This window comes from Geotrypetes seraphini, chromosome 7 (assembly GCF_902459505.1).
Source record: "Geotrypetes seraphini chromosome 7, aGeoSer1.1, whole genome shotgun sequence".
NCBI lineage: Eukaryota > Metazoa > Chordata > Amphibia > Gymnophiona > Dermophiidae > Geotrypetes > Geotrypetes seraphini.
Window position 1 is genome coordinate 84,442,938 of NC_047090.1, and position 25,108 is coordinate 84,468,045.

At 40.0% G+C, this 25,108-nt stretch overlaps 1 protein-coding gene across 11 annotated transcripts in view; it reads left to right on the forward strand.

Annotated features, from left to right (window-relative positions):
• The window catches only part of SLC25A21 (solute carrier family 25 member 21), a 702,309-nt gene that overhangs the window by 527,189 nt on the left and 150,012 nt on the right, over positions 1–25,108 (forward strand). For all 11 annotated transcript variants that reach the window (XM_033952164.1, XM_033952163.1, XM_033952167.1 and 8 more), the window contains one exon: positions 15,866–15,949. In XM_033952164.1, coding sequence (XP_033808055.1) covers positions 15,866–15,949 — 84 coding nt within the window. The remainder of the gene's footprint in view (positions 1–15,865; positions 15,950–25,108) is intronic.

Sequence of the window (25,108 nt, forward strand, 5' to 3'; positions counted from 1 at the left end):
ATGCCTGGTGAGAAATCATTTTAGTTCCGACACTACATTTATGTGAACACTTTTTTCACCTTTTGATTATTAAACACTTATTCATACATGTGAGCACTCCAATGATGGTGTGTGGCTGGCCCTGGTAGTGTTGCCGGCTCTGCTTATTGCAAGCATCAGAGCCTCTCTTTAGAGCTTACAACCCCACACTGAGGGCGCTCTTTCACAATTTAAAATTTATTTATGTATAATGCCGGGTCTGTCACCAGACATATGACACTCCAGGCAGGACCTAACCTGTATGAAGACAGGCAAATCTGTTGTCTAGTTTTATCCAGTAGTATGATGGAATATCTTCAATGTCATATTTTGGGAGGTCTCTAATGATCTTCTTCTTGCAAAGCTGTACTTTGATCTTGCATGTCAAAAGCTCATGGTTGCTTCCACAATCAGCTCCTGGTTTAGTCCTTGCAGTCAAAATTGCAAATTTTCATCTCTGTCCTTTGTAGATGTAGTCAATTTAATTTCAATACATGCCATTTGGAGAGATCCACGTGTACTGGCGCATTTGTGGTATTGAAAATGCATACCCACTTGTATCTGCAATGGGAATATACGCATGGATGGAGCTGGGCAGGACTCACACTTACATGTACACCTTGTAGACTAATGTAAGTTATATATGTATCTGTCACACTTAGGTACTAACATACCACATCTATGGCTGAAAAGTGTTCATGCTTAAATTTAACGTGCATATTTAAGCAGTACACTAATATTCTATAAAGGAAATTAGGCATCTACATTCCACTATAGAATAGCTTCCTACCAAATGCTAGTAGGTGCCTGGTTATAGAATTTCCCTCCACATGAAATATGCCTTTAAAGCATGCACTTTTCAAGTTGTCAGATAGTGATTATACTGTTTCATGAGATTAGATTTATACACTTGTATTTATACACTTTCTTTTTTTATTTTTCTCTTGTTACTGGTAGTCTGAAACATTACTCAAAGGCATATCTGCAGGGAAAAATGACAGGCATACTTTTATGGGTGGGTGTGGATGCTGCTAGTTTTTCAAAGCGAAAGCACATGCAAAGTTTGGCTTTGAAAAATATGTTTGAAGAAATTATTCACTTACATTTGAATGGCAAAATTTTCTATGGTTAGATTTTCAGAAGTATGCCTCTAAGTGCAAACCATTGCCCAGCTACATAACTTAGGTCGTGAGCCCACTAGGGACAGGGAAAAAAGTACATTCGTATGGTATATGTAAACCACTTTGAATGTACCCACAGAAAGGTGGTATATCTTATGCTAGGTTAATCAGATTTTCTATTCCACCTTTACCTATTCAGTTCGAGGTTGGATTATATTACAAGAGGTTGGGTCAGTTATCCAGAAGGTTACAGTGGACAGTTTGACACGGACATTCAATAAAGTTGCTAGTACAAGTAGATCAGTACAATTATTAATACAATTATGAAATCCACTACCCTTTACTGCACCTTAACCCCCACCTCAGGCACAGTTTTTCATATAGGCCCTCATTTTACAAGCCGTGTTCATATTTAATATGTGCATAAACCAGCACTTAAACATTTATCATGCATAAACATCCAAGTCATGCGCATATCAAGCCCAAGGGCATGTAAATTGCAAGAGGGCAGGACAAAGGTATGGCAAGTTCATAGATATTTATTCCCTATTTCAGAAGGGGACTAAGGGGAAAATTCTATACATAGTACCCAAATAAATCAGTGTGTGTGTGTGTGTGTGTGTGTGTGGTGGGGGGGGGGGGGGAAACCCACTTAGTGCTGTTCTATAAACTGTGCCTAAAATTAGGTACAGTTTTTAGAAGAGTGCCTAGCATCAGGACCCGTGACTAAGCACAACCATGTACAGCAGCTAAAACCTGATGCAAATCCCCATGCTATAAATAAGATGCAGATCATGCATATTCCATAACAGTGCACATACATTTTTGGAATGCCCATGACTCGTCCATGCACCTCCCATGGCCAAGCCCCTTTTTGGTTCTGCACCTTTTTTATAAAATATGCCTAATAAGGATGCATATAAATTGCAATTAGCTCCAATTAGTCCTGATAATTGCTTGATAGTGGCCAATTATCAGTGCTGATTGGCTTATTAATTAAGTAGCATGCACAAATTTGCACGCACAACACAAAGTACCATATATAGCAAGGGTGCACACCTCCAGCCCCCGAGGGCTGTAATCCAGTCGGGTTTTCAGGATTTCCCCAATGAATTTGCATGAGATCTATTTGCCTGCACTGCTTCCATTCTATGCATATTGATCTCAGGCATATTCATTTGGGAAATCCTGAAAACCTGGCCTGGCGAGGGCCGAAGTTGGGCACCCCTGATATACAGAATCCAGGAGTAAATGTCTGTGTCCTAAAAGATCAACATCAGGAATTAACATCTGCTACAAAGCAGATTTAAGATTTAGTACACAGCTATTATTGAACAGTACTCCACTGGAAAAATTAGGAGGGTTGTCCCATAATCTCCTAATGTTTGTTTTTTTTCTCCCTGCTCTCCTAAATTCCAAACAAGCAAGGGAAAATTCTCACAATGACAGCATCGAGATAATACCCAGTTATGTTTCTAAGATCTGAAAGATAACCAGTTCTGTGCTGGCTTTGAACCTATCAATATTATATATGCAGTGGCCTAGTAATAGGGGGCAGTCTGCCCTGGACACTGTGTCGATGGGGGCACTGGCACCTGTCCTCCTCTCTGCCTAACCACTCTTTCACGATCCCCCCTGCTGTAGGTGTGTACCCCTTCCCTTCCTCAATACATCTTTAATTTTCCTGGCATGAGTAGCATCGTGAGCTTGCTGCCCGCATCAGTGTTGGCGCTCTCTCCAATGTCACTTCCGGAACCCCGCGTCTAGGAAGTGCCGTCGGAGGGACAACCGACATGACGCGGGCACCAAGTCCGTAATGCTGCTTGCACTGGGAAAATTAAAGAGGTGTGGGGAAGAGAAGAGGCACGTGTGCACGGCAGGGAGGGTCGGGAAGGAGCGGGAGGCGGAGAAGAGGGACGTCACTCATCCTCGCTACTCCACTGTATATTTAGATTTTTTTTTCTAAAATAAATGTTTATGCTGCACATATCCAGTGCATAAACATCCATTTCTCCTATATTTTATGACAGGCTCCATGTCTATAGATTCTGGTGAAATTTGAGACACACGTCTCAGTTCCTACTTCTATATTCTATCAAATATGGGTCTGAAAGTGGATAAATTTACATATACAGATTTATTTTTAAAAAATTTGATACTGTTTACAACTAAACAGTTTACAAACATAATTTTGTAAAAACATGATAAAACAGACACACAAACAATCCTCAGAAATCATAACTACCAACTAATACCATAGCTTATATAATGAGAATCATAAATAATTCATCAAGTGTGCAGAGAGGAAAATTATTAGCTAAAAAAGGCATCTACAAATAACTGTGTCTTGAGTAATTTCCTAAACATGCCCTTTTCACTACAGTTTCGTATTTAACTCCTGCACAGCATAAAGTCATTTTGCCAGTCTCAACAAGCCTTGGGTTAACATTTGTCTTCAGTAGAGCTAAATTCTCATACTTCTATATGCCTGTTTACTTGTATATTGTGCCAACAATTTTGTGCCAGGCCATTTTTGCATGTAAAATAATGCCCTATACAGATGTGTGGTTATTTGAAATGAAATAGGATATGCCAGTGACATATTCTTTATCATTTCATATTATTTTCAAAATAGAACAATAACGAACCTACCTCCAAATTTAGGTTTTTGTCAATAGCATACAGTGTTCTTATTTTGCTCATGCTGGACACCGCTATTCAGCCAATGGCACTCTGACCCAGATTCTCTATAAGGCGCCAATATCGGCGGCTGCCTAAAAAGCAGCTGCCGCGCATGTCAATTGTGTGACAGTGCCCTATGGAGAATTGAGCCTCCATGAAAGATAGGCGCTGGAAATGTAGGCCTATCATTGTTGTGAATTGCACCTATGTAGGCACTTTATCGCGCCTAATGCCACTTCTAGCATTAGCCATGCCCATAGTGGCGTTAAGTGTCATAAAGCACCTACATAGGAGTGATTCCAGTGTCTTTTATTTAGGCACTAGTAGGGGCTTTAATTTTACCATATTGTGCCATTTTAAACAACGTTTCTCAATTAACATAGGTGCCAGTAAGGCACCCACAAGCGCCTAAATTTCAACGCTGTTTATAGAATATCCCCCTCAGTGTTTTCCTGAGCACCACCAATGTTATGACTATGTCTGGGTTTGCGGAGCATATGCCTAAGTTTATGTGGTCCTATTTATGTGGCTAACTGGGCTGGTTAAGTGCTGAATATCGGCACTTAACTGGCCAAGTGCTGACTCCCCTCCTCCCTCAAACACCCCTAGAATAGCTGGTTTTGACATTTTTAGCAGCGCTACCTGGTTAAGTGCTAAAAATGACCAAATAGCCCAAAATGAGTGATTTAATCAGCCTGGAGCCTTTTCTGGCAGATTAAATCACTTTAAATATTGACCCGCACACTAAGGGGCCCAGACCTGTAATAGTATGATTAGAAGTGATCGCAGATGTCCAGGCCTAGTGACGTGACTGGAAGTATCAATGAAGTGAGAAAGGAAGGAAGGGAAAGGGAGGTGTGGAGGATAAGAATGTGAATTCATTAGCATCCATTTGGTTTGTTAATGCAACTTAAAAGTTTAGGGGGAATTCATCATATAATCCATTTAATATATGAATTAATATAATCCATTTAATATACGCCATATAATATATGAATTAATGCACACTGAGTTAATTTTGAGCAAGTTAAAAAGTTTTAATGTGAATTTTTTTTTTTAATAACGAAAACATATGTGAATCAAACTGAAAAAGTTTGAATTTTAGGGAGGGGAAAGCCAAATAAACAGAAAACAAGCAAAAATTTCAGAATATAGCAATTCATCTGATTTTTAAATTTAAAAAAAAAATCAGAGCCCATGATGCCTTATTACAGGGAGTTGCATTGGCTTCCCATGGAAGCTAAAGTGAAATTTAAGTTCGGTTGCCTCCAGCCTATTTAGTTGATCAATTAATTTTTTCCCATCATAGACGTTCTACTCGGATAGCTTCCTTTTTTGATTTTCCATTGCCCAAAGGTTGCCGCTACAAAAGATATCACAGTCGACTACTGTCATTTCAAGCAGCTACTTGGGATACTGATTTTTGTCAATTATTCTTTACATCTACATCATATCAAAATTGTAGGAAACATACCCCCTCGTCTACCAAACTGCGTTAGCGGTTTTAGTATGGGGAGCCACGCTGAATGGCCCGTGCTGCTCCCGACGCTCCTAGAGTTCTTATGAGCGTCGGGAGCAGCGCTGGCCATTCAGCGTGGCTCCCTGCGCTAAAAATGCTACCGCGGTTTAGTAGAAGAGGCCCTTAATGACTTATTTATTTAGGAAATTTTTGAAAGATTGAAAATGTATTTCATTCTCTGTTGTAGCAGTATCTTACTTCTGTTAAACCGCATAGATCTGAAGGGTAATACAGTATTCAAATGTTATGTTATGCATACTAATTAAGAATGGGTACGCTACTAGCAAAGGAGGAGAGTGTAGTGTAGTGTTTAAAGCTACAGCCTCAGCACCCTAAGGTTGTGGGTTCAAACCCCTGCTGCTCCTTGTGACCCTAGGCAAATCACTTACAGTAATCCTTTATTGCCCCAGGTACATTAGATAGACTGTAAGACTGCCAGGACAGATAGGTAAAATGCTTGAAGTACCTGTATGTAAACCACTTTGAGTGTGGCTGTAAAACTGTAAAAAGCCAGTACAGGTATACAAGTCCCAACCCTTCTCTTTCCAAAGAAAACACCCAAAATGAAAAGCTTTTTTAAAATAAAAAAAAAATATATAGAACAGATGCAAAAATGAAATATTTTCCAAAGTACAATTGCAAGGATGCCTTTGAAAATTACCTTCCCCATGGCCATCTCCAAATTATTTTTAGATTCAAAGGCAGGGGACCAAAGACAGTCTGTTCTACTGCTGTTCAGTTTCCTAATTGTAGAAGGTGCTGCTGCACTTTTTCACTTTGAACATGACTCAGAATGAATGCAGTCGATTGCTCCTTAAACCAATCGTTTGGTTTGTACCAGTCCTATCATTGAGCCATTTGTGAGTGTTATCTGCAGTTCTTGTTTTCACTATTTTAGAAATGTGGCCTTTCCGTAAATCCTTTGAGAAATCTAAATAAACGTCGTTGCCTTATCCTCTAAGTGCAAACTTGTGCTTTCTTCCTAAAAGAAAGGAGTCAGATTTGTTTGACAAGATCTGCTTTTCTGAAAATGATATCAGTTCTCACTGATTATAACTTGGTGAACTAGAGGAGAGATGGCTTTTCCTTTATAATCAACTCTGAGATCTATCCTGAACCAGATGTTAAATTGAATAGTTTGCTTCTACCAGACACAAGTCTAGCTACATATTTATATATAGGCTTTACATATGTTTTGCTTCGGTCTTTCTGCATCATATCTGATTAAACTGGTTCCTCTGATATCACATTGTGATGGTTTCTCGGTGATATTCTCTAAGCGTAAAGATACTACTGTCTGATCAGTTCTATAAAGAGTTGTCTATCTGGACTTTCCTTTACAGATTTTCTAATGTAACTGCTAAAATACGGGCACATACCCCCTCCTTTACTAACACGCAATGCGTGTTTTAGCGCCGGCAGCGGCGGCAACGGCTCCAAAGCTCATAGGAATTCTATGAGCATCGGAGCAGTTACCCACGCTATGTGCTCGAAAAAGAGGGGGATAGTTAGGCGCAACGACTTATACCAGTCATAGAGCTGAAACTTAGGGCTCCTTTTACTACGCTGTGGTAGTGTTTTTAGCGCGTGCTGCAGATTAGCGCGTGCTAACCCCCGCGCTAGGCGGAAAAACTAACTCCAGCTCAATGGAGGTGTTGGCGTCTAGCGCGCACGGCATTGTAGCACGTGGTATGCACGCACTAAAACCGCTAGTGCAGCTTAGTAAAAGGAGCCCTTAGTAAAACTTTCAGCTTTTTTGAATATACGTATTTTACCCCAAAACAACAAATAATTTAACATAAAGGCTGGAATATGCATTCATAATTTTATTTATTTTAAAAATTGATATACCGCCTAAATCTAAGCAGTTTTCCCCCCAATAAAAGCCCTCACTCCATACATATTATACAACATGTGTGTACACATAATACAGAAACATTGTCTATTCTTTCTCTGCCAAGGTACTACTTGAGCCATATTACATAGAAACCAGCTATAACATTGTATTGTCTGCCTCCCGTATGTTACACATAGGCATCAACAAACAGCTGCGTTTTTAATAGTCTCTTAAAGTTTACACAGTCTCGAATTCCCAGATAGGGCACTCCACAATTTCACACCGGCAATCGAAAGCATTCTAGCCTTCGTCGCCACATAATGCACTCCTGGTTCCCTGGTTGCTGTCAACTTCATTCCTCCCTCTGACCTCAACAGCCTTCCTGGTCAATAGATCTCCCATAGCGTTTGGAAACAAACAGGGGCTAATCTGTACAAAACTCTGTGTACTAAAGGCATTACTTTATATTGCACTCTTTGTATTAGGGAAAGCCAGTGTAGTTGTTTCAAAACGGGAGTAATATAAAATAATGCTAAATAACTAACAAAAAGAGTGATCAAATGTTGTTTTGTATTATATTTGATGGTGATTGCATGAATTAGCCCACAGGAACAAGTTTGGAAGTGAACAATTGGTGTCAGTAATGAGCTGAATATCCTTTTGAATCAATCACGGCCTAGCATTTTCTGGGCATTGATTCTACCAGTTTTTTTCAGATTTTCTAGTGATATTATTATATGATATCAGGAGTTGATACTTCCCTCAATAAAGCTTTGTTTGTTGCTCATTTTCTTGTTTACAACCAAGTGATTCAGTCTTGAGCACAGACTCTCTAGTGGATTGATGTCCGGACTCAACTTTTTTGCAGCCCTCGAGGAGCCCAATGTAGGGAACCTTTTATGCATTGATTTCCTGCCTTAAGGTATGCTACTTGTTCCTGTTATATGGATCAAATGTGCCACTAATGCAAGCAGTCTGCTGAAACATATTGGGTTGTTACTGGAACATTCATATGGTAAGACAATATAAGAACATTTTGCAATCAAAGGTTACTGCCACTGGTTGGTTCTTTTGGCTGCTTCTCTTCTGACAACGAAATGTCATCACCTTCTTTATAGAATAGCAGTTGTTTCCCAAGTGCTAAGCATGCTTGGTAGCAGGTGTAGCTTCCAAAGTTGATTTTTTAGAACACTGATGTTTAGTCCCTTCTGAAATAGGATCTAAAAATCTATGAACTTGCAATGTCCTTATTCCACCCATTAAAAACACAGACCATTTCCCTTGCAAACTGCAAGCACTTGAGTTTGAGAAGTACATATCCCTTTTATAAAATGGGGACTTAGATGTTTATGCAAGAGCGTTGGGAGTTGTTAAAGTCCTGCCAACGCTGGAACCGTTTAAGATAAGTGTTGCCAATACTGGATAAGTTGTAGTCTTTTAAGGCACACTGAGATTGACATTAGTATGACTGAAAACAAAAAATTTAGAATAGCTTTTTTTGCACACAAATTAATGCATATTTTTGTTAGTTGTGGGAGTGGCGCATATGTGATTAGAGCTTTGGATTCTTGCCCAGAAATAGCTAAGAAGAAAAAAAAAAAATAATTTTTTTAGATTGAATCAGGTTGGCCAGACTGGATGGACCATTTGGGTTTTTATCTGCCGTCATATACTATGTTACTATGTGATCTTGTCTCACTGGGTATGCCCAGACCAATTCTTTTATAATCCGCCTAGAACTGAAAGGTATTAGTGGAATAGAAGACACTAATGTAATGATCCCAGGATGGGGACCTGGAATAATATTTTGTTATAAGAGATCCTATGCTGATTAACAGTTGTACTATGATATATTTACCCAACTAATTGAAGTTTATTGTTTCAAAATAATTTGGAAGTTCTGTAGAGCTGCTACTTTTGTTTAATCAATAATTAAAAAATCATTAGGTTTGAATGGTCATATGGTATATTTTGTCCTTACTACTACAGTTTGATTTATGCAAGATAAGTGACAGAAACAAGAGGAAGAGGAGTCCAACCTTGTCTGCAGTAAAAAAACCAATCAGGAACAAACAAACCAAAACTGCAGATATGTACGACGACGTAGGCAAATTTTATTGTGACAATCAAAATATATATTAAAACCTTTTTACCAAACAGGGGACCCAACACGGTCCGTGTTTCGGACAACCTTCATCAGGGGTCCATGGTAAAAAAAGGAAAAAATATGTCACAAAAAATGTAGGGAAATACAATAGAAACAAACAAATGATATGTCACGCCAAGAGTCACTAGATATAGTCGCTAGCGACTCTCACTATATCTAGTGACTCTCGGCGTGACATATCATTTGTTTGTTTCTATTGTATTTCCCTACATTTTTTGTGACATACATTTTTTCCTTTTTTTAACCATGGACCCCTGATGAAGGTTGTCCGAAACATGGACCGTGTTGGGTCCCCTGTTTAGTAAAAAGGTTTTAATATATATTTTGATTGTCACAATAAAATTTGCCTACGTCGTCGTACATATCTGCAGTTTTGGTTTGTTTGTTCCTTATGCAAGATAAGTGCCATTTTATGCATGTCTCAAATGCAAATTGGGCTTGTAAAATGAGGGCCTTTATGAATATACAAAAAGCTATTCTGAGTCAGACAAAAGGCCATTGATCCCAGCATTCTGTCTCTTAAAGTGATCTGTTTTAGGTAAAAAATATCTCGCTGTTATCCAAAAAGCAAATCTATTTCTCATAGTATATACAATAGTTCTCCCTAACCTACCTGGCTAATAAGTGTTAATAGACTTTTTTTCCAGAAACTTGTCCATATTTCTTTTGAACCCAAATATGTCTGTCACCTTGACCAGATCATCTGGCAACAGTATAGAAGAACCTTACAAGGGTTTCCATTATGTACATTTTTCTCTACAACTCTAAAATAGCTGGAATCATAGAAGCAAACTTTTCAAAATGATTAGTGGTGCTAAACTCAATGGAAATTACCTTTCCCTGGAGATAGTCAAAGGGTTTGTTCAATATTAGGTGAGCTCAAGCACCTACAAAGCAGGCTGCTATAGCTCTGAATGGGATGATTCATTGTGGCCTTTTAAGAGCAAGGAAACTTGGCCTCGTGTATAATACAAAAGTACAACAAAAGAGGCAAAAAAGATGTCTATACCAACCAATTGTTATATTTATTCGAAACATTGGATGTATAAACAGTATAAGAGTCCTAGGTCTTTAAAAAGACCATTAAAAGTCCCAGGTGAATGGGATCCTAGGCCTTTAAGAGCAGCCAGTTCAGCACGGCCCTTTCATTATGGGACTATTCAGTGTGGAGGAGAGTGTGGCATAGTGGCTAGAGCTACCTGAGATTGTGGATTCAAGTCCCATGCTGCTCCACTACCCCAGGTACATTAGATAGATTGTGAGCCAACAAGGACAGGTAGGGAAAATGCTTGAAGTGTCTGTATGTAAACCACTTTGAGTATGGTTGTAAAACTACAAAAAAGCTGTATACACGCCCTAATCTCTTTCCCTATGTATCTTTATAAAATACATCACAAAGAAACCTGCCCCCCTCCCCCCCAAAAAAAATCACACTAGGTACTTAAACAAAATACAAAAAATTACTGAGGGACGTTCCTCCTTGAGTGCAGAACCTATTCCCAATATAATGAAATTTTTTTTGTGTAATAATGTGAAAAGTGTGAGGTAGTAAGCTGATTCCTATGATGATGGGTGGCCCAATAGTGAATAATATTTGCTCATTGGCTAATTAGGCCTAGAAAAGCATTGGAACCTTCCCTCACAGTTTTGGGCTTCTTGAGCTTATTACCTCATACTGAGGATTCACATTATTACACAAAAAATTTATGTTATAATGGGAATAAGTTCTGCACTCAAGGAAGAATGCCCCTCAGTAATTTTTTTAATATTTATTGTATCTTTATAAAATACACCAAAATACGGTAGTTGCCCTTCTGCTTACTTAACCTAGTTCTTTGCTTTAGAATTACCTCCTGAGTACCTAATGCACTTTAGGAAAAAGCTCCTTAAATCTCCCCACCCCACCCCTTTTTACAAAGCCGCGCTAGTGGCTGCTGCGTGGCAAAAGCCCCAAAGCCCTTTAAATCCCTAAGGACTTCAGGAAAGGTACCACAGAGTCAGCTGCTGGTGAGGCTTTGTAAAAGGGGGAGGGCGTAAGTTAATTATGTAATAGCACTTAGAAATGCAAAAAAAATTGTGTTGGACAAAAGTTAACCAAAGTACTAGGAATAGATCTCAGGAACAGTATTGGGCAGATCAGGAGTTTACTAGTCTTAAGAAAGACTGTCTGAACTTATATCTAGCAGAAGGTATGTGGCAAGTTTGCCCATTTTTCTTTCAAAACTATCTTCTATTGTTAGAAATTGAAGGGGTGAAGTAATAACAGCATTAGAAAATGGTCAAGAGAATTGGGTTAGGTCAGGATACTGATATGTGTTGGCAATATTTCCAGTTGCAGGAGATGGCAAGAATTTGCCATGATTATGAGAGCAGGATTTAAGGAAGTATTGAGTTTATGCAATTTTCATTATGTACAGAAGATCTCTATCCATCCTGGTTGCCTAGTAAACTCATTGTTGACCCATCTGGAGATCATTTGTAATGCTTCCTTGTGAGAAAGGTTGTTTCCAGGGCAATTGGAGAGCATGGTTGTTAAGCTTTTATTGAAGCAGGATGGGTTGGATTCAAAAGATATAAAAAAATTATTGTCCTACGTCGAATTGACTTTATTTAGGGAGACTGATAGGAGAGTTGTAAACAGGCAGTTAATTGATGTTTTTGATAATGAGAGAATTTTGGATGATTTTTAGTCTGGAGTCAGCAATTAGCATGGGATAGAAACTGCAATGGTAGCTACAATGGATTATCTGTATAGAGCACGGGTGTCAAAGTCCCTCCTCGAGGGCCGCAATCCAGTTGGATTTTCAGGTTTTCCCCAATGAATATGCATGAGAACAATTAGCATACAATGAAAGCAGTGCATGCAAATAGATTTCATACATATTCATTGGGGAAATCCTGAAAACCCGACTGGATTGCGGCCCTCGGGGAGGGACTTTGACACCCCTGGTATAGAGGGATAGACAGAAACAATGTGGTGGACTTGCTTTCTTTTGATTTGTGATCAGAATTTAGCTCTGGAATTCATCCTATACTATACAGCAAGTAATAATTGTATGTTTGTAGGTAAATTTTATCTTGAAAACAGCCCTAAGAATTTTCATGACGTGGGGTTTTCAGGTGAGAGAAAGCGATTTAGTTAGATCTGGAATTTAGCAAAATTAATTTGGGGGATATTTCCAATGTTCCCACCTCCTCCTGCAGCCCATTGGTCAGACATTCCTAACAAAGCTTAGAAGCTTAGCTAGCCAATAGGCTGCAGGGAAACCAGGACTGAAGGTTGATGTCTCATAAGCTATTGGTCCTGTTTGCTTTGCAACTTATTGGCTGGCTAAGGAATATCTGAGGCATGGAATAACAGCAGAGAACACAGAACAGCTGCAGCGTAGGTAAATGAGGCTTCTTCTTTCTTCTGTCTCTACCATAGAGAGGGAGACAAGTGCTGAGGGAGGCTCTTGGAAAGGAATGAGGAAGGAAAGAGTAGACACAGGCATTGAGAGCTGGAAGACATGAGTTGTGAGGGGAAGAGAGGCTGAGGAAACACACATGAACTATGAAAGGGTGCTAGTGCAGGCTGGCGAGGTAAATGCTCCGACACTCATACAATTCCTATGAGCATTGGAGCATTTACCTTGCCAGCCTGTGTTAATAACCTCTAGTGCCATTTAGTAAAACCCAACATTAATATGCAAAGTTGAACATTCAAGTTATAGAATAGTGTCAGTTAACTGTGTAACTTAATGGCTGTAATTGGTGTTAGCACTTGATTGAGTTATGCTGCCTTTATTCAGGATTCTACAACCTGTGCATGCAAAATCCAAAGCATGTGACTGCAAAGGGGCGTGGATCTAGGAGGAGCATGAGTGGACCAGGGGTGTATAAGAACATAACAGGTCCATCTAGCCCAGTATCCTGTCTTCATGGAGGCCAATACAAGTCACAAGTACCTGGCAAAAAAACAAATAGTAGCAGAATTCTATGCTACCGACCCATGTCTCTTTGAACAGCAGACTATGGCCTTTTCCTCCAGGAACTTGGCCAAACATTTTTTGAAAACCAGCTACATTAACCGCTCTCACCACATCCTCTGGCAACGCATTTCAGAGCCTAACTATTCTCTGAATGAAAAAAAAAAATATTTCCTCCTATTAGTTTTAAAAGTAACATAGAAACATAGAAATAGACGGCAGATAAGGGCCCAAGGCCCATCTAGTCTGCCCACCTTAATGTCCCTTCCCTTACCTTTGCCCTGTGAATAGATCCCATGTGCCGATCCCATTTGGCTTTAAAATCAGGCACGCTGCTGGCCTCAATCACCTGTAGTGGAAGACTATTCCAGCGATCAACCACTCTTTCAGTGAAAAAGAATTTCCTGGTGTCACCTCGTAGTTTCCCGCCCCTGATTTTCAACGGATGCCCTCTTGTTGTCGTGGGATCCTTGAAAAAGAAGATATCTTCCTCCGCCTCGATGCGGCCCGTAAGATACTTGAACGTCTCGATCATGTCCCCCCTCTCTCTGCGCTCCTCGAGCGAGTATAGCTGTAATTTGTCAAGCCGTTTTTCGTATGGTAGATCCTTGAGTCCCGAGACCATCCGGGTGGCCATTCTTTGCACCGACTCCAGTCTCAGCACATCCTTGCGATAATGCGGCCTCCAGAATTGCACACAGTATTCCAGGTGGGGCCTCACCATGGATCTATACAATGGCATAATGACTTCCGCCTTACGACTGACGAAACCCCTTCGTCAGTCTGTAACCCTGTAACTTCATCGCTTGTCCCCTAGTCTTTATAAATCTTGATGCAGTAAAAAAAAAAAAATCGATCCACTTGTACCCATTCTACATCACTCGGGATTTTGAAGACTTTGATGTAGCACTAATGTACATGGGATACAGAACACTAGCAGTTAAATGACTAACTGATGCTAGCATTTACATCAGCCTTTGAGCTAGCTTTAGTGCTCATGTCTAAAGTAAGGTGTGTAACTGAGGGCTTACACTAGTATTTTATAAAGGCAATTATGCATGTCATTGCCAATAAGGAATTCACACGTACTTCAAAGCATTCTAAGACCCAACTTTAGGCGATCTGTAGAGAATTACCTTCTGTATGCTTCAGTGCTTGGCTTTTCTGATAGGAGGTAATCACCTTGAGCTTACCCACCTGTATGGTTTTGAAATGCATCTGTGATTCAGATTCTGTGATGAGAGGGCATGCCGCAACTGTAAGTTACAAAAGGGACATATTGGTTGCAAATGATATTTGGGTCTGAAAAGATCAAAGGGATTAAAATGACCATTTTGCTAGAGGTCTTGAATTGAGGTCACTCTTACCTGATACCAATCCCTCCACAATAAAAGCTTATTGCCAATACACAGGTTTACATCAACTCATATTGGCACATGCTTACTTTGATGCCACGGACGCTCTCAAACAAAACCCAACTCTTTTAAACACCGTTATGAGTGTTAAATGATTTGTTATTTTTGGGGGTTTATAAGTCTCTTTGCCAATGTAGCTGCAGAGATGCTGTCATATCAAATTGCATGCCACCTGGAGCCATACTACTGGGAGGAGAACCTCAACTTTTTCTATAAGCCACCAACTTGAATTGCACAAAATAAAAACACTTCTACTACTAATCATTTATATAGCGCTACTAGACATACGCAGTGCTGTACATCAAAACACAGAAGAGGCACTCTCTGCTCAAAAGAGCTTATAATCGTGTCAAGATAGACAAACTGGACAAGAAGGTGCATCAATCAACTGTGCTCAGGTGGGGGGAATTACAGAGGGAATGATAAGACAGATATTGGTGCTTAGCAGGTGGGTTGGAGTTTGGAATTGAAAGTATCTTTAAAGAAGTGGGCTTTGAGTGACGTATAAGGGAGATGTAGTGGGGAGAAGACATGGCACCCTTTTTGTGAAGTTCACAGCAGTGCCCTGTAAGGTACCCCACTATTTAGGTGCCATGTCTGGGTATTCAGCCCATCACTTTGCAAACCCCTCCCACATCCAACAGGGCTTGTTCTAGGCATTTTGGACTTGGACGAAAAGTTGTACAGAAATGTGGTAAAGATGGACGCTTTAGCAACTTGGATGATCAGAACGGCAGGACATATAATTAGATGATTTTCGAAAGTAAAAATATTTTGGATGTATTTTTCGAAAATGTGTCCTAGGCTGTTTTTTACTTTGGACGACTTACGAGTTGGACGTAAACGGACTTAGACATCCCTTTCGATTATGCCCCTCCACATGTAGAATCAGGGGTGGGGGATGATATATATTCCATACATGTTTGGCAATTCAACAGTAAACTTAAGGCCACAAGATCTGAAGCCTGATTGTCATTGGGCAACCTAACAAAAAACAAACTGACTGTGTAGATAGATAGAAAATTTCTATACCGTGTACCAAAGTATTTGTGGAAATGGAACATTAACTTGATTTCTTTCATATGACAACAGAATGCTTCCAGTTTTAGTTCTTATTTCTACTATTTTTCTTTCCTAGGTTCCAGATTCAGAGAGGAAAGATGGACCCCACCAGCTACAAGAGTCTGGGAGATTGTTTTAGGACAATTTATCGCACAGAGGGGTAACAGATTATTAAACATTTTCTGGAATATTTATGAATTTAGAAATATCAACACTGAATATTCAAAACTATTATGGAATTGACAGGGGTTGCTAATTGCAAATGTGGTTTGTGCTATGCTGGCTTAGGGAAAAACAAATTTTCTATCTGTCCTGAAGGGGATACTTTTATAAAGTTATTTTCTCTATTTTAAATCATGATTTACACACAAAAAAGGGCTTTTATAAATAAGCTGCAAGGCATGTAGAAAATAAGGGATAGATTCAACCAGTGGCGGAGATCATTTTTATAGCCACTGCCAGCAATATTCTTGGATATTCAATGTCAAGCTATGTCTGGATAGTGGTGTTAAAATATCTGTGTTTAAGCATCTGGCTATTTCTTATGCAGTTAAGTGCGACATTCAGCTCTTAAATGCCTAAGTGACAAGGCATAAAGATAGGACTGACTTATGCAGTCTGACATGGCCGCTTAACAGAGGGGGTCCTTTTACTAAGGCGCGTTAACCGATTTAGCGTGCGCTAAAGATTAGCACGAGCTAAATGCTAAGGCGCCCATTATATTCTATGGGCACCTTAGCATTTAGCGCGCACTAATCGTTAGCGTACGCTAAATTGGTTAGCGCGCCTTAGTAAAAGGACCCCTTGGTTAGTTACGTGCTGAATATCGGTACTTCGAGTGGCATTTTAGAAAGGGTGTCCAACTCAGAATATAGATATCCAAATCAGTGTGTCACAAATGGACACCCATCTCGCATGTATTTTAGAATAGGATACAGCCTTCCCTAAAATACATATGAGATAGACGTCCATGTGCTGGAAACACCCAGCATGAATATACATTTTATAAACTAAAAAAATCCAAATTATAGAAACATAGAAATAGACGGCAGATAAGGGCCCACGGCCCATCTAGTCTGCCCACCCTAATGTCCCTCCCCTACTTTTGCCCTGTGAATAGATCCCATGTGCCGATCCCATTTGGCCTTAAAATCAGGCACGCTGCTGGCCTCAATCACCTGTAGTGGAAGACTATTCCAGCGATCAACCACTCTTTCAGTGAAAAAGAATTTCCTGGTGTCACCTCGTAGTTTCCCGCCCCTGATTTTCAACGGATGCCCTCTTGTTGTCGTGGGACCCTTGAAAAAGAAGATATCTTCCTCCGCCTCGATGCGGATTATGAACAGAGAAAACAAGGGACATGAATGTCTGCATGATAGAACGGGGAAAGTCCATCTTATGAAATGGTTTAAGTTTTTAAAGTTTATTTAAGCTCGATATACCGCTTTAATTACCAAAGCGGTGTACATTGTACAAAATTTATAATAATAAAAGAAAAAAATTTTTAAAATATAAGTAACATAGAGAAAAGACAACATAAAATACAACAAATAACTGGTAATACGTGCCACAAAAGGGAAATGAATGGGATACATTTCATAAAAATAAAAGGAAGGGGGGATGGGAAGAACAAAAGGGAGAAGGGAATTATCTGATATGTGTCGGTTGTCTGAGTCTCATATGCATTTAGTCCTAGCTATAAATCTCATAACATCTTTAAAAAGAGAAGTTTTGAGATTGGATTTGAACTTGCTAGGGCTATTCTCCTATCTCAGGCCCAAAGGAAGGGCATTCCAAGGACTAATGGCCATACAGACATCCATGCAGACATCCCGTCGTAGTCTCGAGAGACTACAGGAGCTCACGGCAGCCATTTCCTATGAGTGATCTGCACAGGGCAGGAGCATAGGAAGATCGCTCCTGCCCTGAAAACCCGCTAGACCACCAGGTAGGACTTAAGGGGGGGGGGGTCTAAGAGGGCTTAAAAAGAGCCCAAAAAATGAAAACGAAGCTAAAAAAAATAATCGCGAATCACCGAATCCGCCGATGCTGAAACCACGGATTTGGAGGGAGAAGTCTAAACTATAATCAGATTGTGGTGCTTTCGTGTGTGCATGGGGATCACAGGCAGTATCCTACAGCCCAGCTGTTGCTTAAGACTCCAGTCGGGCAAAGCTAGATGTATGCATCAGTTTTGCCATGGCTTCCCTACTAAGTTGTCATGGGCTGGGACTTCTCGGAGTTTCGAGCTATCTGCACTCAGTTAATGGCAGGTCCCCAGAAAAGTGAGGAAGAGTCTTTCCTCACAATCTTTTCCCTTTGTGGTGCAAATGGATTCCTCAGAGGTTGGTCTTGGGGCTATCCTGGCTCAGAAGGTAAATGGAGAGGAACACCCAGTGGCCTTCATTAGCCACAAATTATTACCTAAGGAAAGGAACTATGCAGTGATTAAGAAGGAAGCATTTCAGTATTACTTACTGGGATGACATTTCTTGCTGGTCACAGATCATGTACCTATTCAGTGGATGGCTCGCCACAAGGACTCAAATACGTGCATAATGAGGTGATTCCTTCATTTTCAAACCTTAAGGCTCGCCACAAGGACTCAAATACGTGCATAATGAGGTGGTTTCGTCATTTTCAAACCTTAAGCTTTGAGGTGTGACATTGGACAGGTCAAGAGAATGCTAATGCTGACTTTATGTCTCAGGAGGTTGACTCGTACATTGCAGGCGCTCAATCAGGCATGGTTGAGCTTAGGGGGAGGATATGTGAGGGAGTCTATAGGACATTACCACTCCCCCTGCTGGATACTCCCTCACATTGTCAGAACCACCTTATAGGTAGTTCTTCCTTATGGGAAAGTGACATGGGCAGGAGTCAGGAAAGCAGCTGCCAGGAAGTATATAAGGCAGGGCCAGAACTACAGTAGGTTAGAGATGCCCAGGAGTTTGGGAGGAAGAAGTGACCCCACCATACTCCTTGACTTCAACATCCAGACACTCTACTTGGCTGAGATAAGCCAATTCTTTATACTGTATTAACTACATGTGCACCCTGTTCTAAGGTCTGGCTAGGACCAGACCTTGCTACCCATTTGGAAAAAGACTTTTTCCAGTCTGTGTTTGGGGCTTGGCAGTAACAGTTCCAGGCTCAGCTTAGGGCTTTTGTTTGTCAAATCAAGATACTGTTTTTCTGTGTGTCCTACTCCGATCCTGTGAAGCAAGAGGATTCAGGGAGTGTGTTATTTAAAGCCAATAAAGAAATTTTCTGCACTATTTCTAGTCATGTCTGGCTGTTTTTTTTCAGGCCTAAAAACCTAAATCCCAATTGCATTGTTACATATGCCAAAGAAATAACAACATATGAATGGTACTAATAAAAGAGAAAGCATATGATCCTTCTGAAGGATCTCTTATCCAGAGGGCTGATCAAAGACACAACATATCCTGCTGATTTTTTCTAGTTACCCCCACTTCAAACATCAATCATCCCCTGCACTCAAAGTCCTAACCCTCATCCCTTATCCACTTCACCCAACCCCCTCCCAGTCTGTGGTGCAGACCAATGAACCATGGAGCAAAGCCCAGCATGGATTAAAGAAGAGCCCCTGCATTTTTGTGAGTGGAAGCATTGGATGACCAGATCAAATCCTGTCTTTATAAGCCCATGTCTAAGCCATGGATATTAACCTAAAAGTGCCTTTGGTATATGTTGATGAATGTTTGAGTTTGCGTGGCTGTCAGAATATAATCTGCTTTGACTGCAGTTGCTCATTACTGTCCCTTTTCTCCCCCTATCCTGTCACCCTAGGCAGCTGATTAGTTTGCCTAATAGTTAAGCTGAAGACTGGATAGGCCCTATTGTCTTTATTTGCCCTCACTGTCTATGGTTCTCTCTTTCCCTGAAAAGTCTTAGTTTTATCACACCCATGTTTTTTTTGATTATCACTGAATTCTTTAACAGAGCAATTCATGTAATAACTTCCTTTAAGAGACCACTGTTAGGGTAAGAGAGTCACTGGAGTGCAAAGAAATTGTCCTTTAAACAATTGAAGTTATCCTTATACCAGGCCCCCTCTATTTGGAATGGTCTCCCTTTGGTTATAAATTTTTGAAAGGCATTATCTAATATTTAGAAAACATTTTAAACTGTTTTTATTTCTGAAATTTATATTATTTAGGAATTGCTAGATTTTATTTTGTCCTTTTAATTATTGCTTCTAAGTCGTGATATAGTTATTTTTTATGTTTGTTTAATTTTTTTCAATTTCAATTTGTGATCCACCATTAACTGCAGTAGTGATGATGGAATATAAATCTTAATGTACTGTAATATATGAGATGGTTAAAAACAAAGAGTATTGGGTTTATTTACATAGGGCCCGATACTCATCCTGTGAGAGAGAGTCCGGCTACCGTCCTTGGGTCAGGGCAATCTTGAATATTCAATGCTGAGGCCGTTATCCGGTCACTAGCATTGATTATCTGGGGCAAAGTTCATCGGCTCACACTTAATCAGCCAAGTCAATTTTCGTTGGCTGGCTAGTTAAGGCTAATGGCCAAAGATACACCTACTTCTTAGGTGGGTCTATCTGTCCACTTGACTTAGTTGGCCAGCCAATGAAAATCAGCGGTGACCGGCTATGTTGCACAATATAGCAAGTCACCAGACTACATTCAGTAGGAAATAGCTGGCTATTTACCACTGAATATCAGCAGATGGTCAGTTAAATGGGACAGCCTGCTGGGAGCTATTCCCGGCTGGCTAAGTCTTGCTGAATATTGGAGGAATAGTTTCTTCTTTCATTAAAAAGGTAGATGAGAATATACGTTGACATCGTATGGTTGGTTACAAACCACGCTCACAAATGTCCTCTTCCCAACTAACCTCAGCGAAATCATCATCACCCCGATCCTAAAAGACCCTAAAGGATCAACAGACCAACCATCCAACTACATACCATTTCTTCTATACCACTCTATGTCAAAATAATAGAAGGGCTAGTAGCCAAACATCTCACCAATTATCTAGAAGACCACAACATACTCCACCTCACGCAATCTGGCTTCAGATCCAACTTCAGCACAGAGACACTACTAGGATCCCTCATGGACACAGCTAGACAACACCTCAACACTGGAAAAAAATGCTGCTCATACAACTGGACTTGACCGCTGCATTCGACCTAGTGGACTATAACATCCTACTACAAATTTTGGACACAATAGGTATCACAGATAAAATATACTCATGGTTTGAAGGATTCCTAAAATCCAGAACCTACAGAGTAAAATTGGATAAAGAAAAATCAGAACCTTGGTCCAAACCCTGCGGAGTACCCCAAGGATCCCTACTATCCCCTACTCTCTTCAGCCTCTACACTGTCTCTCTCGGTGCCCACCTGGACAAACAAGGCCTAACTTCCTACAGCTATGCAGATGACATTACCATTCTCATACCTTTTGATCAACCAAAGCCCTCCATGACAGACACACTACACCAAACACTTGAAACAGTAGCGACTTGGATGAAAGATCACAAACTGAAATTGAACCCAGACAAAACAAAATTCATCCTCCTCGAAAATAACAAAATCCCAACCATAACCAACATAGAAATCAACGCAATTAATTACCCCCTACAACCCACCCTAAAACTACTTGGAATAACTATAGACAGATGCTGCACCATGCAACCTCAAATCAATAAAACAATACAGAAATCATTTGCAGTTATGAGAAACTTAAGACAAGTTCAAAAATTCTTCAGGAAAACACAATTCCAGCTCATAGTACAATCTCTAATACTAGGTCTACTAGACTATTGCAACATCCTCTATCTCCCTTGTCCTGCAACAATAACAAAACAATTACAGACAATTCAAACACAGCACTGAGACTCACCTACTCATTGAGGAAACACGACCACATTACAGAGGCATACCTCAAGTCACACTGGCTTCCAATTCCAGCAAGAATACTATTTAAATTCTATGGTCTACTATTTAAAACTTTAAACGGAGACAGCCCAACCTACCTGAACAACCACCTCATCGAAACCACCTTAACCAGGCATAGGAAAACTCACACCCAATTCACCTCCCCCCCAATCAAAGAAGTTAAATGGAAAAAACTATATGATGGCCTCCTAGCCACTCAAGTAGCAAAACTAGACAACCAAATCTCCAATCAACTGATAGCAACCCCTGACTACAAAATATTCAGAAAAGAAATAAAGACCATACTTTTCAAAAAATCCCTGAAAAAGACTTAACACCACAAGTTTCCTTCTTTCCTCCCACTAACTCCCCGACCCCCCGAAACAACCTGCTCTACTCTTTATTTTACCTGAAAATGACCAGATATCTTTTTATAATACACCTTCTATAACTCTTTGTAATCCGCCTTGAACCGCAAGGTAACGGCAGAATAGAAATCCCTAATGTAATGTAATGTAATAGGCTAAAGTGAGCTTGGATGGCAACTTCAGCATTTGGAACTTAGGACAATACAGAGCTGATATTTTGAATGCCTAAATAGAAGCCACATTTTAACCTAAGTCTCATTCCCACTGTTGAGTCTCACAGTTTTCCAATGAATGTCTACTGCATGAAAGAATGGAAATTAATTCCTGCTGTGTGAATAACCCTCATATTAAAGTGAATTGAAGAGTAGGAATCTATGTCTGCACATTTTTCTGTTTGCTTTAATCTAAAAGTTCAGTGTATTTGCACCAACATGTTTGCCAGAGGAGGTAAAGAAAGCCAACAACAGTTTATCTGTTTACTGAGGGCTGACAACGTTTACTACTGACATAAAAATAATCAGAAGTTTATTGAGGCAAATGTTTAAACAGAGGATTAATTGAAACGATTTAACAGAGAACAAATTTTCATCATGTTTAAGCTTAACAAATTTGGGGAGAATCAAGTTGAATGAAAACCATTTTCTTATACTTTCCATTGTGGCCTTCCTCCAATAATTGCTGTCTCCTAACCTCATGCCTTCCCAGAAAGATAATATCAACAGTGAACATGCTGTATCTCTGTTAATGAGCAGTGCCTTCCAGAAATACAAGCATTGTAAAAAAGAGATTTAAGTTAATTCACAGGGGATAGTGTGGCGAAGTCGTTAAATCTACAGCCTTAGCACCCTGGGGTTGTGGGTTCAAATCCACACTATTCCTTGTGACTCTTAAGTCACTTAATCCCCCCCATTGCCCCAGGTACATTAGACAGATTGTGAGCCCACCAGGACAGACAGGGAAAAATACTTGAGTACCTTAATAAATTCATGTAAGCCATTCTGAGCTCTCCTCGGACAACAGTATAGAAAAATGAATAAATAAATACTTGAGAACAATGGAACTTTTGAGGTGGCCATATGTGATTGCTGAGTGGTTCACACTCTAACAAAGTCCTCTTAATTGTAACAAATGAAGATGTTACAAAAAAAAAAAATCTAAATATTCTAGAGGATTGTCACAAATATAATGATGAGGGATACTTATAGCCCACATCTATCTCTTAAATTAGAGTTAAGAGAAAAAGCAGGAAATGCTGGGACCAAATCAATGCACAGATAACAAAAGGTAGAAAAATATTTTTGATTCTGAATTTATTAATTGTAATATGTCAGCTTTGGGACGTTGTCTTTCAATTTCCAGTACTGTTTGCAGGATTTGTTTACCACAGCTCTGAAAGGGCATCTTCGCCACACTCCCCCCCCCCCTCCCCACCACCACTCTCTACCACCTTAGGAGAGAGTATGTTATAGGGGGGCCCATCTCAGTTTTGCCACCCAGTGCCCATTCAGTCATAGCTATGCTGCCATCATACCCCTCCGTGCATAAATAATGTTCTGCCCCATATTCATGAAATCAAGAGTGCTTGTTTTCAGATATATAAACAGAATGTATTGCTTTAAGATAAGCTCCCAGAATGCACTGCTGTTCGCCCAGTGGGCGGCCGAGCCCCTCTTTCTCCTAGCTGCTGCTCTTATGTGTGGAGATAGCTAACTCCATTTTGAGCTGCACATGGCTATAGAGAAAGTACTGTTCCCCTTCTGATATTTGCCTTTGAATCTGATTGCCTCAGAGAGACTTGGTGTTGCTAAGTTTAAAAGTACAGTATTACCATTTCACAAAGAGTATGTGATATTACATTCCCAGTTTCCCCTATCTCTGGGATGTACTGGTGGAGTATGGGTTCTGTAGAAGAAGAAAAATTCCTTGAGATCAACTGAACTGTAAGTTATATATTTTTTTGTTTTAAGTTTTGTATTAAAGAAAGCTTGTTTAAGAAATCACAGTCCAGCCTGGTAATATTATAGACTACAGAACCAATGAGTTTGTCTGGCTGGGATCCTCAGGGATAAGCCTCAGAACAGTAAAAATCAGAAAACAGAGCATTGCTTAGCAGACAACTGGATGGTTTCCTACCCATCTTCAGTAAAATTTGGAACTTTATAAGCTTAAGTATTGCAAGTTGCCAGAACTCTAAACTGTTAATTTCCTTCAGACTTTGTGAAGTCTCACAGGCAAGTCAGTGAGACTATATTTATGCTTGGATTCAATCTGACTATTACACAGACATAGCTGATGCTTTATGAATAATTCATAAGGCACATCTAGCCAGACAGAGCAACCCCCCCCTCAGCATACATTGTAACCTTATGGGCACAGCACACAGCCATAAGCACCTGTAAACAGCTTAAGGAAAGAAAAGTTTTCAAAAAATGATTTATTTTTTTCAATATTGTCCCCTTATGCTCCATCAACTTTTCCTGTAATGACTTTAATCCCTTTGAAAAGAATTCTTCTGTTTGACCTTCAATCCAGGATGTCACAGCCTCCTTGACATCATCACTTAAAAAATCCGCTTTCCATGGAGAGATTTTTTCAAAACTCAGAACAGGAAATAATCCGAGGGAGCCAGGTCAGGACTATAGGGTGGATGTTCAGCTGCTGAAACCCACATTCTTGGATAGCAGCCATTGATTGTCGTGACATGTGCACCAGCAAATTGTCGGGAAAAAAACAGTACACCGGCTGTGAGTTTTCCTCCTTGATTGACTCCAACAAAGTAATCATTGTGTTGGCGTAACTCTCCCCAGTCATGGTTGTCTTGTGTTGCATGAACTCCAGAAGCAAAAGTTCTTCATCAGCTCAGAAAACTATTGCCATGATTTTGCCTGCAGATGTTTCTGGTTTGAATATTTTTGGGGTGGTGATGACTTGCGCTTCCACTGCATTGATTCCATTTTGGAGTCAGGATCTCTGTGATATACCCAAGTCTCATCTTCAGTCACCAAATGAT